Here is a 15715-nt window from a genome sequence, read left to right as displayed (position 1 = left end):
AGGAGAGAGAGACAGAGAGACAGAGAGAGTGAGTGAAAGACAGAGACAGACAGAGAGCGGTATGTGGAGATTCAGACAGAGAGAGTGGGGAGAGGAAGACAGAAGGAGTTAGGATGTTGGAGGCGTTAGAGAGAATGATATAGAGAGAGATGGTTGGGAAATGACAGGAAAAAAATCACACCCGGTGTGAAGTACAGTAGTTCTGAAATTCTGCCCGAACCCGACCATACCCGAACCCGACTCAACATTTAGGGTAGGGTATAGGCCCTAAAATGGATGCTAATTAGTCGGGCCGGGTAGGGCCTCGGGCTCAATTAAAAAATAAAATATATATTCTTTCCAAACCCAACCATACCCGACCTGATGTTTTTGGGCCGGGTAGGGCCTAAAATGTATGCTAACTAGTAGGGCCGGGTAGGGCTTCGGGCTGGCCCAGGTTAGGGCCCAGTTAGGGTCCAGTTAGGGCCGGGTCTTGGCCATCGCGGGACAGACATACAGTCATACAGACAAAGCCAGATGTATGTCAAAAAGAGGTGTCAGAGGGGCAGACAGACAGAATTGGGAGGATTACAGTAAAGCAAGAGAGGAGAGAGGTGAATAAATGAGGGGGGGGGGGGGGGGTTAGAAGCGGTGATGAGGGGGAGAAAGAGATAAAAAGAGAGACAGGAATGAGGGGCAGGGGGGCGGGGAGGAGGTGTATCAGGTGACTCTGAGATGGTGGAGATACAGTGATCATGACCTGGTTCCAGAGATCCAGCGCTCCAGGTTTGTCACAGACACTCTCCATGATTCAGCCATCAGGGACGTGCTGGGCCCCTGATTCAGCCCGGGAAAAAGAGTTGTAGAGGCCCTCATTGCGCGCTATAGAGAGAGATCTCTCTCTATAGCGCTGCTGCTACTCAAAGATTTGCCATTTCAGATCATGACAAGTGACAAGCCAGTGGGCCAATTTCATGAGTTATATTTCGTCATTGTCGGGTGGAAACCTTGTATGTCCAAAACCGTTTGTTTTGTATTCATCATTTTAAAAATGATTTAAACTAGTGAAAACAGCCGATCTACAAGCACACAACGCCTCGCACCGTTGTGTGCTTGTAGATCTGCTGTTTTCACTACTTTTGTGCAAACAGTTTAATTTTTACTTTTGTGCAAATAGTTTATTTTTTTCCTAATGGCCCAGGCCGGGAATGAACCGGCCGTTCGGGAGTTGTCCCGCTTTTCCCAGTGGCCAGCACGTCCCTGTCAGCCATCATTACACGGTGGCTGCATAACAACCTGTATCTTTGATAACATCATAAGCCACGGGGAATGAATAGTCCCCTTCATGCTTTCCGCAGAAGCCAGTAAACAGAAAATAGGTTACCTCCCGTCGACGTGGAACGCCAAACTTGAGTTTTGAGACACATGGAACGACGTGGGGCCCTCCAGGTCGATGCTTTTGATGGTATCTAGAAAAAATGGATGCTTTCCGTCATCGGCTGATTTCACTCAATTTCCCCCAACAGAACATCAACACCCTGTTTATTCTTTCTAGTAATGTTTCACAAATGGTACACTGACGCAGAGGTTTAAGAATGGCTTAATTAAGCATAGCAACATTATAGGCTATGCACCGCCGTATTAGTAGCCTATAGAATGGTAATGTTGACATGAGCGGCATCTAATTAAATGTCGTTTATAGTATGTGGATCTACAAACCCAGCACTTTTAAATTCATGGAGTAGACGCCTTCAATGCCTTCTTCCTCCTCGTCCTCCATCTCTGCCCCCACCTTCAAGCGCAGAGTGTAGTTCCCTGACTCTGCGTAGTTGTATTGCACGACGGGCTCCGTTCCTTCAATCACCGCTCTGCGTTGGAAGAAGGGCCGAGAGCGGGGAAATGTTATTATTTACATCTCTAAAACCACTTATTATTTTATGCTTAAACTGTTGAAAAATGGCAGATATACGAGCTTGTAGATCTGCTATTTTTGAAAAAACGTGAAAATTAGAATTTTGACCTGTCTTTTGAATCTTCTTTTTTGAAAAACCTATGTTTCTATGTCAGCAATCTGGCTAGCCATCGTCAAAGAAAAGGTCCTTTTCACTTAACTGGAGCTCAGTTAGTCTGTTCTTGAGAGACTACTATGTCAGTGTTTTTTTCATGTGAAGGACCCCCAAAATAATATGTATTTGGCCACGGACCCCCATCTCAAAATATTTAGTTCCAGGGACCACCCAGAAGCAAAATTTGAGTTACAAGCATTCGACTTAAAAAAAAAAATAGCAGATCTACAAGCTCGCAGCGCGGCACTCGGTGCCGCGCTGTGAGCTTGTATATCTGCTATTTTTCAATAGCTAAAGCATTCAATAATTCTAGGCCAAAAGGGGTTCAAATCCCCCCTCGGTCTTATGGTCGTACCCATTTCCAAAATCCCAGGTGTAGGTGAACTTGGCCGAGCGTAGAGACTTCTGCGGGTCGGACAGCTGGAACATGGCTTCGGTCGGGACGTCCGAGGCCAGCTCTCCAGTGTCTCGCACCAATGTGGCATTTCCTTGCTTCTGGTAGAACACCAGCTTTCCTGCCACATTTTCTAAATGACATGAAAGGGAAGTTACCAGACAATGAGGCCTCCAGTCAGTCAAATGTAATCATTTAATGTTTGCATATTAGCCTGTACCCTACTGGCAGTGATTGAAACGTAACTAAGTATGTTTACTCAAGCATTTAGTTAAAGGGATATACTTAGGAAGGTCCTGGAAGTGGGGAAAATGAATATCAAATATCTAAATACTGAATGAAGATATTCAAAAACTGTCCTGGGTGTTCCCAAAAGCCTGATTAGATGATAAAATGACCAAAAGTTATTTTGAAAGTGGAACATCCCTTTAAGTAAAATTGTTGATGTGTATGCCTACTTTTACTTTGCTTGAGTAGCCTATTTCTGTTTGATTTACACTGTAAGGCCTACTCCACTACATGTCATCTCTCAGAGGCAAACATTGTACCTTTTACTCCACTAATCATTTGACAGCTTTAGTTACTAGTCACATTGCAGATTTAGATCAATCTTAGAAAACATACATTAAAGGGGAAGACCACCCATTTTCAATATTGAACTATGTCATTAATATAACTTAGAGGAGTTAGAAATAGAAATAGAAAAAAGGTTCCCCCCCTTAGGTGTTGCCTAGAACTGGAAGATTGATTTTGGGGTTTGTATTGTAAAGTACAACGGTGTGATGTCATCAAGTTGTACTTTACAATACAAACCCCAAAATCAATCCTCCAGTTCTAGGCAACACAGAAGGGGGAGAACTTTTTTTCTATTTCCACACAACTCCTCTAAGGTATATTAATGACACAGTTCAATATTGAAAATGGGTGGTCTTCCCCTTTAACATAATTATGTAATCATTTTGTCACGCTACCCAGCAGCACATAACGTTTTTAAAATCAGCCCCACCTTTAGATACAAGTAATCAATATATTAATGCAATGTCAATTCAAATCCAATCATATGATTGTGAAATTGTTTTTTTTACATTTGGTAACTGTAAGTCTTTGATGCCAATGCTTTTGTACGTTTACGCAAATAAAATGTAGAATGCAGAACTTTTCTTGTAACAGAGGATTTCTTCAGTGTGGTATTGCTTTTAGCTAGGCATACTTAGGTACAAAATCAATCTGACAACAACATAATAGGCTTCATCACAAAAGGTATTTACGGACATGATATCACCACTGTCGGGCAGAAACCTCGTATCTCCCAAGTTTCAAATTTGTACTTTTTTCACCAAGCAAAGCCCTGCTTCATCATACAAGGCTGTCGCACAAATGTAGTGAAAACAGCCGATCTACAAGCACACCACGCCTCGCGGTGCGAGGCGTTGTGTGCTTGTAGATCTGCTGTTTTCACTAGTTTGGTTCATTTTTAAAATGATAAATACAAAACGAACGGTCTTGGACATACGAGGTTTCCACCCGACAACGACAATATGTTAAAGCTGAACTGTTGGATATATGACCTACCCAGATTGTTGATAGGATCTGCCACCCCAACCACTAGAAGGTCCAGGATGAGGGGAAGACATGCCAAGACCCACAAACCTTTATGTCTGCAAGTGCAATAAAACAATAGCCAATGCGTAAAGTTAAATAAACAAGGCATTATATCACCAATTTAATGTTTACCATACTATATCCTAATTACCGATGCATAAGCGCGTGTCCACTTGCAGAGGAGGCGAAATTTGTACAAAAATAGATACTTATAGGACATGGAGATGGTTGGAGTTGTGGTCCGTTGGAGCCATCAGAAGGGTATGTGTTTTTTTCCATGTCAATACTGTAAAAGCTTAAAATCAACACCATGCGTGTCAATCATGTGCTTGGCTCAACACTGACCTTTTGTACAGTGGCCCGCCTCTTCCAGTTAGATAGGCCTAAAGTTGCATTGCTTTAAATGGGCTGTTTCAAGATATCCTACTCCCTGAACGAAATAGAAATATAATTTCATAATATTTCTTTACTTTTTTTGTACATTTATGAAGCAATTCAATTATTCGATGTTATTTTATGGGGATTGGGAGGGGTCGATTGGGCCTGTCTATCTGTGAGAACATTGACATCAGCACCTTTTATTTTCTACTAAAAATAAATATCCACTTGGGGGCGCCAAATATACAAGAAATAAACAATTTCGGGGAAACTGTCTAGAAATGAATAGCATAGCCGAGTTATCTTTCTCAAATGAAACTCTTAGCCAAACTGGGCTACAATAGAAAATACAGTAACTTGGTCTGGCAAGAATAGAATAGAAAATTGGGCGCCCGCAGGCCTTGTATCTCACCTCACCTGATGGAGCATAGATCATGCCTTTGGGGTTCGGTCCTTGGCTTAAGCAGCCGACCTGCCTGGGTTCGACCCTTTGACGAATGTCCTTCATCTCTCTCTCCAACCACAGCTGTCTCTTCCCCACCATCGCCATCAAATAACGGATTGAAAAGTCCCCAAGATATCTAAAAGAAAAACAAGGATAATTCGACAGGGGATGGCAATATAAGTAGTGTAAAAAGTAAGTTGCATTTACAATATTTGATGCCAAGATACTTTTGTACCTGTTCTTTACCCAAGTACATTTCAAATTCCAGACTATTACTTGTAACAGTAGGCCTATTTCTGTATTGCAGTATCGACCTATTGATAGGCTACTTTTACTCAAGTAAAAATTGTGAAGAGGCTACTTTTTCCACCACTGTAAATAAATAGGCTACAGATGGTAACCTATGGCATATGTCTATGATAGGCCAACGACGCGCGCGCGCGCGCACGCACACACACACACACACACACACACGCACGCACGCATGCACGCACGCACACACACACACACACACACACACACACACACACACACACACACACACACACATGCACACACGCTGAAAGAAGAGAGCACGAGCCACGAGGTGCCCAGCCCTGACATGTCATGAATGACTGTCGTCCCCCGAATTCTAATGAGCGCAACACCGAAAGTGCTTGACTGGGGCGTGACGTCACGCCCCCGCCCCCCACCTATGGGTGACACACACACACACCGACACACACACGGCTCCCTCTCCTCTCGGAGAAGCCCGTCAGTCACATTGTAGTTTCTATACTGATCTGATCTGTTTCTACTGGGTTGATCGCGCGTCCGCAGCCAAGCCCCATGCACGCACGCAGCGAGGGACCACACCGGGTGCCGAGAGAGCGTGGAATCAATCAACGTTGACGTGGGGGGAAGACTTGGATTGGATTTACTATTCTGAGTGATCGGAAGTATTGAAAACCAATATTTTTTATGTTTTAATCATATAAGGGATTAAGTTATTATAACCGCAGACATGTCTCACTCTCGAATTCCAGAAGACGTGAATAAGCTTACTGAAAGTACATATAAGGTGAGTGAAGGATGCTTGGTGGCTGAACCAGATGCTATGATTATTGTTTTCCTCTATAGTTTCTATTTGTATAACGTTGAGTTATTTTATCACTCATGGTGCTAGAGAGTGCCCTGTGAAGTAGGCTAGAACAACAATAACACAGAAATTCCAATCCCAGTGGGCACACCCTGTTTTAATCTTAGAAGATATAGACTATCATGATGATAATGAAAAAAAGAAAAGAAAAAGAAACGCACTGCAGTTGGGAGCACTTATTTGTAATTGCCCAGTTTGTCAATCTCCCCAAGTCCCCACATCAATCTTGCTGTAGTTGCTCACTGCATGATGATCAAGATAGTCAATACTATAGTCTTAGTCATTAGATGATTAGCACGTCATCAGGAACAACCTAATCAGAACCAGAATCGATCCTTTAATCAAGCACTGTCACTGCAATCAGCAGGTGAACTTCTTGCCAGAACTGCATATGGGGCCTGTGTGTCTGTGTCACTGTTTGAGTTGAATTATACCTGCAATTAACAACATGCCACAGTCTCACAGCCAGGCTGGGAGAAAGAGTATAGGAACCTGTTTCTCTATTTTCCCCTCACTTGTGTTCGGTTCCTTTTTTTTTCTCCTGTTCATAGAGTGCAAGTAAAGGCATACCTGCCCCTTCATTGTTCTATTGAGGGTGTGCCTGGGGAATAGAGAGAGAGAGGGACAGAGAGAGAGAGAGAGAGAGAGAGAGAGAGAGAGGGACAGAGAGAGAGAGAGAGGTGAACAGCACTTGATTGTCGAGGCATTTCAATAGAGAGGGTTGAGGTTCACGCTGCAAAAATAGCAACAACTTAGTGAGGGACTTCGCTCTCTCACAGAGCTGTAAAATGTGAAGGGTCAAGTTAAACATTGAACTCTTTTTTTATTATTCTGGAGTTATTTATAGAGGAGACAAACAAACAGTGGCACCCAATTACAGTTTTAAAATAAAAATGCTGTAAGGTTTTGATTAACACAGAGTCTGACATATCATCCATCCACGCCACTAAAATATATAGCTGTATAGGTCCTTTGGAATGCTAAGAAATGCGCTTGTATGAGTGTGTGTGTACGCAAGTAATGCCTGGGATTCAAACTCGGGTCTCCTGCGTGACAATCCAACATTAAGCAAGCTAGGCCAAAAGGATATGCCTGTGAACTGGGGGGAGATATTAGACTTTTAAAGCCATCAGGCTGAGGCACTCACGGGGAGACCCAATCCAGGTTACGGAACCATTGTAACGCCGGGATTCAAACTCGGGTGACCGGCATGAAAGTTCAACATCTTAACCACCAGACCAAAGGGATATGCCTATGAAACAGGGGGAGATATTAGACTTTTGAGGCCATCAGGCTGAGGCACGAGAGAGAGAGAGAGAGAGAGAGAGAGAGAGAGAGTGAGACAAAGATACTGGGGGGGGGGGGGGGGGGGGCATTTAGGTGTGTTATACCTGTGTTGCAACTGTGCCTGGAAAATGGCAACTATGAATGGATCGTCATTCGTCACCTATTTCCTCCCGGTGTTCCTCCGTCATAACCTTTCCTCCCTTTTCTTCTAGAATGTGATGGAAAACTTCAACCCAGGTCTAAGGAACCTGGTCAATCTGGGGAAGAACTATGAGAAATCAGTAGCAGGTATGCACCATTCGTTCATTTGCTCAACACATAAAGACTCCAAGAAGTTCTATATACAACCGGAGAACGCATTATTTTGCGTGTTATCTCTCCTATGGCAGGGGTCTTCAATGTTTTCAGGCCAAGGACCCCTTAGTCGAGAGAGAGAAAGGAGGGACCCCCGCTACGTATCGTATAAAATTGTGTTGCAGATTAAACATTTTCATAGATTTCTGAGACAGCTTAGACTTGTCTGACAGCAATATCATCAGTGTAGGTTGTTGGTTTAATGTGTATTTTTAGACATTGAACAACTTGAACCGTCAATACTTAGTCTGCTTTTCTTTTCACTCTACACCAAACCACTTTGCCAAGAATAGCTGATCTACAAGCTCACAACGCCTCGCACTGCGAGGCGTTGTGAGCTTGTAGATCGGCTATTCTTGGCTAATGTTCCACACAGAATATAGGGATACTAGGGTTCAAGTGGTTAGTGTAGAAAAAAATTAAATTCTTATCACACAAAGATTTGGAGGACCCCCTGTAGTAACTCTGAGGACCCCCTAGGGGTCCCGGACCCCCTGTTGAAGACCCCTGTCCTATGGCACCACATCAACAGAGCATGGAATCGTGGACAAAATCGACAGTCTAAAGCCAAGGGCTGTCCATAGTATCTCGGACCACAGAACCTTTCGTCGGAAAGGTCCAGTTCAACTATAAAATGACGTCACTCGCAACTTCTGAAAAGCATTCCCCCGAATTAGAGTTCGGAAAGCTGCACGTCGGAAAGTCGGAACTCTCCGACGAAAAGTTTGGTGTTCGGAGACAGTATGGACAGGCCTTAAATCTCATCAATTGGTGGTCTGTGTTTCAAATGCCGAATAAGTGGACCTTGATATGAAAAGAGTTGAAAACCACTGCTGTAGGCCAAAAAAACACAAGATCACAATTATACATCACATCGTTATCTTATAGACTGACAAATTTAAGTGCATTTTGAACTTTTGCAAGTACTTTTGGGTAGTTTTGTGTACTTTTGGGTATACTTTTGGGTACTTTTGGGTACTTTGGGGTATACTTTTGGGTAGTTTGTGTACTTTTGGGTATACTTTTGCGTATACTTTTGGGTAGTTTTGTGTACTTTTGTGTTCTTTTGTTTACTTTTGGGTGTTTTGGTGCAATTAGTAGGACCCTTTTGAATAGATACTGTTTAGAGACAAAACAGAAGAAATGTTGTTGTCCAATTACTTACTTATTACTTACTTAATCCTCTTTGTGCTGGATAGCACATAAGGTCTTCACCAATGAACGCCAATGCTGGCGTTGTTGTCCAATGTTGCTTTTCTATTTGTTGATGCCTTTTGTTTCTCTTCTTTCTGTTCACAGCAATGACCCTGGCTGGGAAGGCCTACTTTGATGCTGTGTCAAAGATCGGAGAAAACGCAGCCGTGTCACCCGTCTCTAGAGAACTCGGTGAGTTTCATACCAGTAACAACCAGTGGTGTAAAGTAACTAAGTACATTTACTTAAGTACTGTACTTAAGAACAATTTTGAGGTTTGTGTACTTTACTTGAGCATTTCCAATTTCCAATACTTTTTACCTCTAGTCCACTACATCTCGGATCCAAACATTGTACTTTTACTCCACTACATTTATTTGGAAGCTTTAGTGACTAGTTACTTTGCAGATACAAATTATAATATTATAAGACATACATTAACCACTTTATACCTATTTTATACCTAAAGCTATTTGAATATAGCCGATTTACAAGCTCACAAGGCGTCGCAAAGCTATTTCTAATCATTTTGTACCTTTACTTTTGGTACATAGTACACTTTCATACTTTTACTCAAGTACATTTTGAATTCCTGACTTTTACTTGTAACAGTATTTCTACATTGCTGTAGGCCTAATGATACTTTTACTTGAGTACCTTTTCCACCACTGGTAACAACCCCCTCAATCAAACTATGACACCCACTGATATAAAAGTACCAAGGACTCTGCGTGTATTACGTATTGTTTCGCCTTCTTATACACAAGCATTGAAGCGATGTAGAACACTAGTACGACCTACCGGTATGTTCCTGTGGAAGTATGTGACTGAGTGAGAGACGAGGGAGAGAAGAGACATACTTATAAGAAGCATGGAAGCCTCTGTACCTAATAGGTTCCACAATTCCATTCCTGGGATTCTTAGGTATCTGATAAGGTTGTGTTCCACCACATTAATGCATTACACAGTTGTTTGCAGTCTCCTGTTGTCAGCCTATACGCTCTCTTTAATGGTGGCAGTGGTTCTCAACCTTTTCAGGCTGTGACCCCCACAATAATCATATTGTAACTGGGGACCCCCCACCCTGATGATCACTAAGAGTTGAGGCATTACATTTTGTATAACACGGTTCTATTGTGAAAATAGCAGATCTACATGCTCCGTTGTGAGCATGTAGATCGGCTATTTTCACAATTTCAGAGGTAATTAAGAGGTATTAAAAAGTCCTTAAATTGTCACTTTAGAAAATGTGCCTATACCCTCAACGTTGCACATTAAGTTAGTCATCTGGGGACCCCCCAAAATAATATGGAGACCCCCCTGGGGGTTCCGACCCACAGGTTGAGAACCACTGCTTTAATGTTACAGCCTTGTTCACCCCTGTAGAAATGTCAGTCTTAGCAGGACATATTTTGTGCTCACGTAAACAACACCTAAAGCCCTTCAATCAGTAAATCATTTCTTTTCGCCTCTCTGTTGCTCCTCTTTTGCCTACCATTAAGCTTTAATACACAGGCTGCTATTCATTCTCCACATGGCTCAACAGCTATGACTAAAATATGACCAGTTTTGTCCAGGGGGACTCGTAACTGCTCAAAAAAAAAAAAAAAAAAAACACTGTTCTATGTTGTTAGGGATGGGACGATAAGCGATATTATCGTTTATTGTGATGAAAAAACACTCACGATAATCGTATTGTGGAGATTTAATTTATCGTGAAATCGTCCTCTTGTCATGCACTGGGATCAATTCACCTTTTAATTGCAGAGCTGCATATCCGGTACCACTTAAACCCTCTATTGGTAAAACATACTTATAGTTTACATACTTGATACTTGTTTTCACTCTCTACCAAATCTCTTTGCCAAAGAATAGCCTATCTACAAGCTCACAACGCGTCGTTCTGCCCCAGGATATGTTGGGGCCATTTTGATTATGGTGATAATAATATCGTAAATCGTGATTTCTTTGGTCACAATAATCGTGATATGAAATGTTCATATCGTCCCATCCCTAGTTAGGATCCATTAAGAGGCATTTCTTGCATGGTCCAGTCACGCTCGATGCTGCATGAAGGTTCTGTGGAAGGTTTGGTTGTTTTGAACAAAGACCCATGGGTGTTGCAAGCATGGATCCACTGCTGTTCCTCACGTACCTCTTTAAAAGCCCTGAGGACTTTCTCAAACCTGACCAGTGACCACACAGAGCGAAGCAAGAATGTCTATTATGCTTGCTTTACTCCCTCTAGCTCACTTTTTAATTACTTTTTCGCGTATTTGAAGTGTGTGGAATGCATGCACGTTTGTACGCCTGTGTTTGTGCACACACACCATACACACGTGTGTGTGAATGTACACATACTGTACATGCCTTTGTGTGTGTGTGTGTGTGCGTGCGTGTGTGTGTGTGTGTGTGTGTGTGTGTGTGTGTGTGTGTGTGTGTGTGTGTGTGTGTGTGTGTGTGTGTGTGTGTGCATGTGCGTGTGTGCATGTGTGTGTGTGTGTGCGCGTGCACGTGCACCTACGGCATCTTTAGCCAGGGGTGTCGCTCCAAAATCTGGGCCCTGGGCACAAGGATTCACTGCGGGCCCCCCAAGAATGTTCTTCATAGGGGAGAGGGTTTAATCCATTTAGACTGGGAACGCATTATTTTGTGCTTTAACTATTGAAAAATAGCAGATCTACAGATCTATATCTGCTATTTTTCAATAGCTAAAGCATAAAATAATTAAGGCCCCTCCACCTTGGGCCCTAGTAACTCCCCCCCCCTTGTGACGCCCCTGTCTTTAGCCACAGAATGACCTTCGATAGAAAAGCCCAAATTCCTCAACCACTGACAATGGCTCAACTTAGGTGTTGCACTCACATTCTGTAATAACATAATTATACAGTACAAGAGTGAGTCCACTCACTCTTGTCAAAGAATCGACCAGACATGATAGGGGTGAATCTTTTTAAAAGGCATTCCTCTTCTATAAATGCTGGCTCCTCAGTCAGTCCTTGTCTGCGTGGAGCAGGCCTTCGGCAGGACCCTGTGAATTCTCTCACACACTGTGCATTCAGTGCGAAGTGGCAAACAGACAGAACAAACAGACAGAGACAGAGTAGAGACTCTTCCCACTGTCTCGATCTTCATCCCCCCATCCCTCCATCTGGTCTCGCCAAATATGGGGAGTGTTGGTGCGTGGTTCTAATATACCGTATATATTTTTTAAAGTCTAATTTAGGCTTCTTCACGCAAAACTGTGTCACGCGATTATTGAAGAGTGGTGGAAAAGGTAACCTTTTTACTCAAGTAGGCCTACAAGTATCAAACGGTGTAGAAATACTCTGTTACAAGGAAAAGTACGGAATTCAAAATGTACTTTATGTAGCAAAAGTAAAAGTACAAAATGTTTGAAAATAGATATTTTCAAATAGCCTTGCTATAAAATAGGGCTAAATTGGTTAATGTATTATAATATTATAATTGAATATCTGCAAAATAACCAGTAACTAAAGTTTTCAAGTAATTGTAGTGGAGTAAAAGTACAATAGTTATTTTAAAAGTACAATAGTTAGCAGTATTTTCATTTGGCTTTAAGCTGAAGTGTGATTGACTCACTCGCAAAAGTACGACATAGAATCAGATTATGATTAAGCACACAGTGTTATGTACACAGAATTGAGTATGATAAAGGGATTATTGTACAATGCAATATAGCGTTCAACATAGTTTGACAATTTCCCAGAATGACACAGAAAAGCTACGGTAATATGTTGCTCTGCAGCTCTCTAACTACTTCAAAGAGTTTGTTGTCATCTAAAGACTATCACCACATTATGATATTTTATTTCATATTGCGGTCTGTGGCCACAGTAAGTCCCTAGTTGTACAAGTCAAGTGTCATAGCAGCATTTTCTCTCACTGCATATACACACAGAGAAGAGAAAAGTACTTGTTTTTGAATTTAACATGTTTAATTAGGCCCTCTGAAAGCTGTGTTATTTAGTGTTATTTATTCCCAAAGCTACCCGCAGTATTGTGTGAAGGCGATTTGAACCCGTTCTTTCTTCCTTGTGACCTTTGAAAACAGCAGTAGTTCCATTAGCACAGAGCAGTGCTCAAATATTTTCACGTAAAGGCCTCCCACGCTATTATATATTAGACCTCCATTTGAAATGGAGTTGTGGGGTGGGTGTGGGGAGTCCCCACCCAGCTCAAATATGACTATTGTGGGAGTCACGGCCTGAAGAGGTTGAGAACCACTGTCATAGAGACCTGGCAGCTTATCGTCTCTAATTGCCTGCAAAAGACCAGTGATAGCGATAACCTCCCACCTTCTCCTTCTTCAAAGACCCATATCTGCCTCATCCTCCAGTGTGTGATCAGCTGATGGGTCAACCTTTACCAGTAGTATGTCAGTAGAACACTTGATAATGAGAGAAAACTAAGAATCTGGTACATTTTCAATATGATGTTAATACAATTATATTAATATCCCAGCTGCTTGGGAATGTCTATGAGAGTTTTATTGTTGACCCAGACATTTAGGGTAAGATGTACAAGATGTATATTAATAATGAACAAAAGCTTTTACCATGCTGTGCCCATTGTCTCATAATCCGCCTATGAGAGAGAGAGGAGCGAGGCCTGGAAAGGTAGAAATAGAATAGAGAATGAGGAATCATACAATCATTATCATCATTATCATCCTCATCACTGTTGGTCAACACTGACTGATCAGTTACCACATCCTGTATGCATGAACATATGATGGAGACTTTGGTACCCTACCATTTAAGTAAAAGTACCAGTAAGACACCTTTAAGGGCGAAAAGGACAGCTTGTAGATTGGCTAATTTCAAATGGCAGAAATGTATATTGGGCTGAAGTTGTACTAATAATCCAAATCTACAAAGTAACTAGTAACTAAACCTTTCAAATAATTGTCGTGGAGTACAACAAGTATAATATTTGGATCCGAGATGTAGTGGAGTAGAAGTAAAAGTATAGGAAATTGGTAATACTCAAAGTACAAATACTTACAAATACGTACAAATACAAAACTTGCACTTAAGTACAGCACTCAAGTAAATATACTTTGTCAATGTACAGCACTGCCATTACTCAAAGCACACATTTAGTTCCCAGTTCTCATGCAGTGTGTAAAATGGCCATACCGTACCATCCATCATACCATATACAGTAGATCGGGGTCGGTAGTTTTCAATGGTTCTACAATTAGACGCTTCCTGCACTGGGAGCGGGAGAGTGGACTCCCCACGGGGAGTAGCCACGGCACTTGAGAAAGCAGCAGGTTTCGAGAGAATGAAAATGTTATTGAAGAAAGAATAGCGCGGTCCCCACCCCTTCCACCTTTTCTCCCAGTTGTTTGTCAAGCCTCGGCAGAAATTGTTTTTTGAGATATCGAGGCATGCTGTCGGCAAGAGACAGGGTAAATGGCATGCCAGCGTGTGTGTTAGTGTGTGTGTTAGTGTGTGTGTGTGTGTGTGTGTGTGTGTGTGTGTGTGTGTGTGTGTGTGTGTGTGTGTGTGAGTGTGTGCGTGTGTGCGTGCACATGTGGATTTCATTTTCAGAGTGAGTGTTTCTTTCTCACTGATAGCTAATAGGGTTTTCGACATTTGAGAGGACACGTCTGGTGTTTGAAGTGGATTTGATGTGATGGTGGATGTCGTAGAATTTCACAAGCCTGACATAAATAAATGCTGTATTTTCATCTGAAGGGAAGTGGGTGGCTTGGGGTTTAGATTTGGTTAACTTCAGTATGAATGCCACGGCAGTATACACATAATATATATCGACGTTGTCGGGTGAAAATCTTGTATGTCCTAAACCGCTCGTTTTGGATTTATCATTTTAAAAATGATTTAGAGTAGTGAAAACAGCAGATCTTCAAGCACACAACGCCTCTTCAGCACACAACGCCGAGGCGTTGTGTGCTTGAAGATCTGCTGTTTTCACTACTTTTGTGCGACGGCCTTGTATGATGAAGCAGGACTTTACTTTGCGAAAGAAAATACAAATTTGAAACTTGGAGATACGAGGTTTCCACCCGACAACGACGATATGTTATGATAATAATAATGACCACGGTAAAGCAAAGGTAAATGTCCATGTTTGCTTCCAGCCTTTTCATCCCATTCAGTGCTCACCAGGCCATAAGCCCTCAGGGCCAGCTCCACATACCCATGTCACACTCCACAGCTCTCCAAACAAACACTTAATAAGACCTCCATCAACCATTAAACTAAAGGATCTGGCTATCTCTGGTTAACCCCTGTGTGTGTCTGTGTGCGTGTGTGCGTGTGTGCGTGCGTGTGTGTGTGTTTGTGTGTGTGCGCTTGTGTGAGTGCATGCGTGCGTGCGTGCGTGCGTGCGTGCGTGCGTGCGTGCGTCCGTGCTTGCAAGTGTCTGTCTGTCAGTCTAGCGTCCGTCCGAGCTAATCTCCCATAGCACTTACTGTATGCTAGGCGGCAGATCATATTTATTATGACTGCTGATTGTAGAACTAGGACCTCAGTTCTCTAATATTTTCCAAACTGGTCAACGACAACCATGTAATTCTTTTAATGTATTGTCCCAGTGTAAATGTTCCTCCGGGCAACGGATTAAGGGCCCTGCTGTCTCTCCAGTTTATGGGATGTAGCCCTGTTCACAGATGCAAGCCGATATTTAACCGACATGGGACATGTACCAACTTACATTCATAAACGTTGTCCTTTTTCCCTCTTCACAAAATATATTCACCAAAAATAGCCCGCCTACAAGCTTACAACACACCACGTTGTTGTTCGTTGTGAGCTTTTTGATCTGCTATATTTGCATAATGTTTGTGGTTAAAGGAGTAGTTCACCCCCATAATGACTTTTCTATTG

At 42.3% G+C, this 15715-nt stretch overlaps 1 protein-coding gene across 1 annotated transcript in view; it reads left to right on the top strand.

Annotated features, from left to right (window-relative positions):
- Positions 1 to 5827: 5827 nt before the first annotated feature.
- Positions 5828 to 15715, top strand: part of baiap2l1a (BAR/IMD domain containing adaptor protein 2 like 1a) — a gene marked incomplete at its 3' end in the record, with an annotated part of 45589 nt that continues 35701 nt past the window's right edge. Inside the window, exons 1-3 of the mRNA XM_080747101.1 lie at positions 5828 to 5924; positions 7502 to 7577; positions 8943 to 9029. Of these exons, the coding sequence (XP_080603227.1) occupies positions 5868 to 5924; positions 7502 to 7577; positions 8943 to 9029 (220 nt within the window). The 5' untranslated portion in view covers positions 5828 to 5867. The remainder of the gene's footprint in view (positions 5925 to 7501; positions 7578 to 8942; positions 9030 to 15715) is intronic.

The sequence above is a fragment of the Nannobrachium achirus genome (assembly GCF_963921795.1).
Source record: "Nannobrachium achirus genome assembly, chromosome: 18".
Taxonomy (NCBI): domain Eukaryota; kingdom Metazoa; phylum Chordata; class Actinopteri; order Myctophiformes; family Myctophidae; genus Nannobrachium; species Nannobrachium achirus.
Note: the sequence above shows the minus strand (reverse complement) of the source record. Positions and strands in the feature narration are given on the sequence as shown.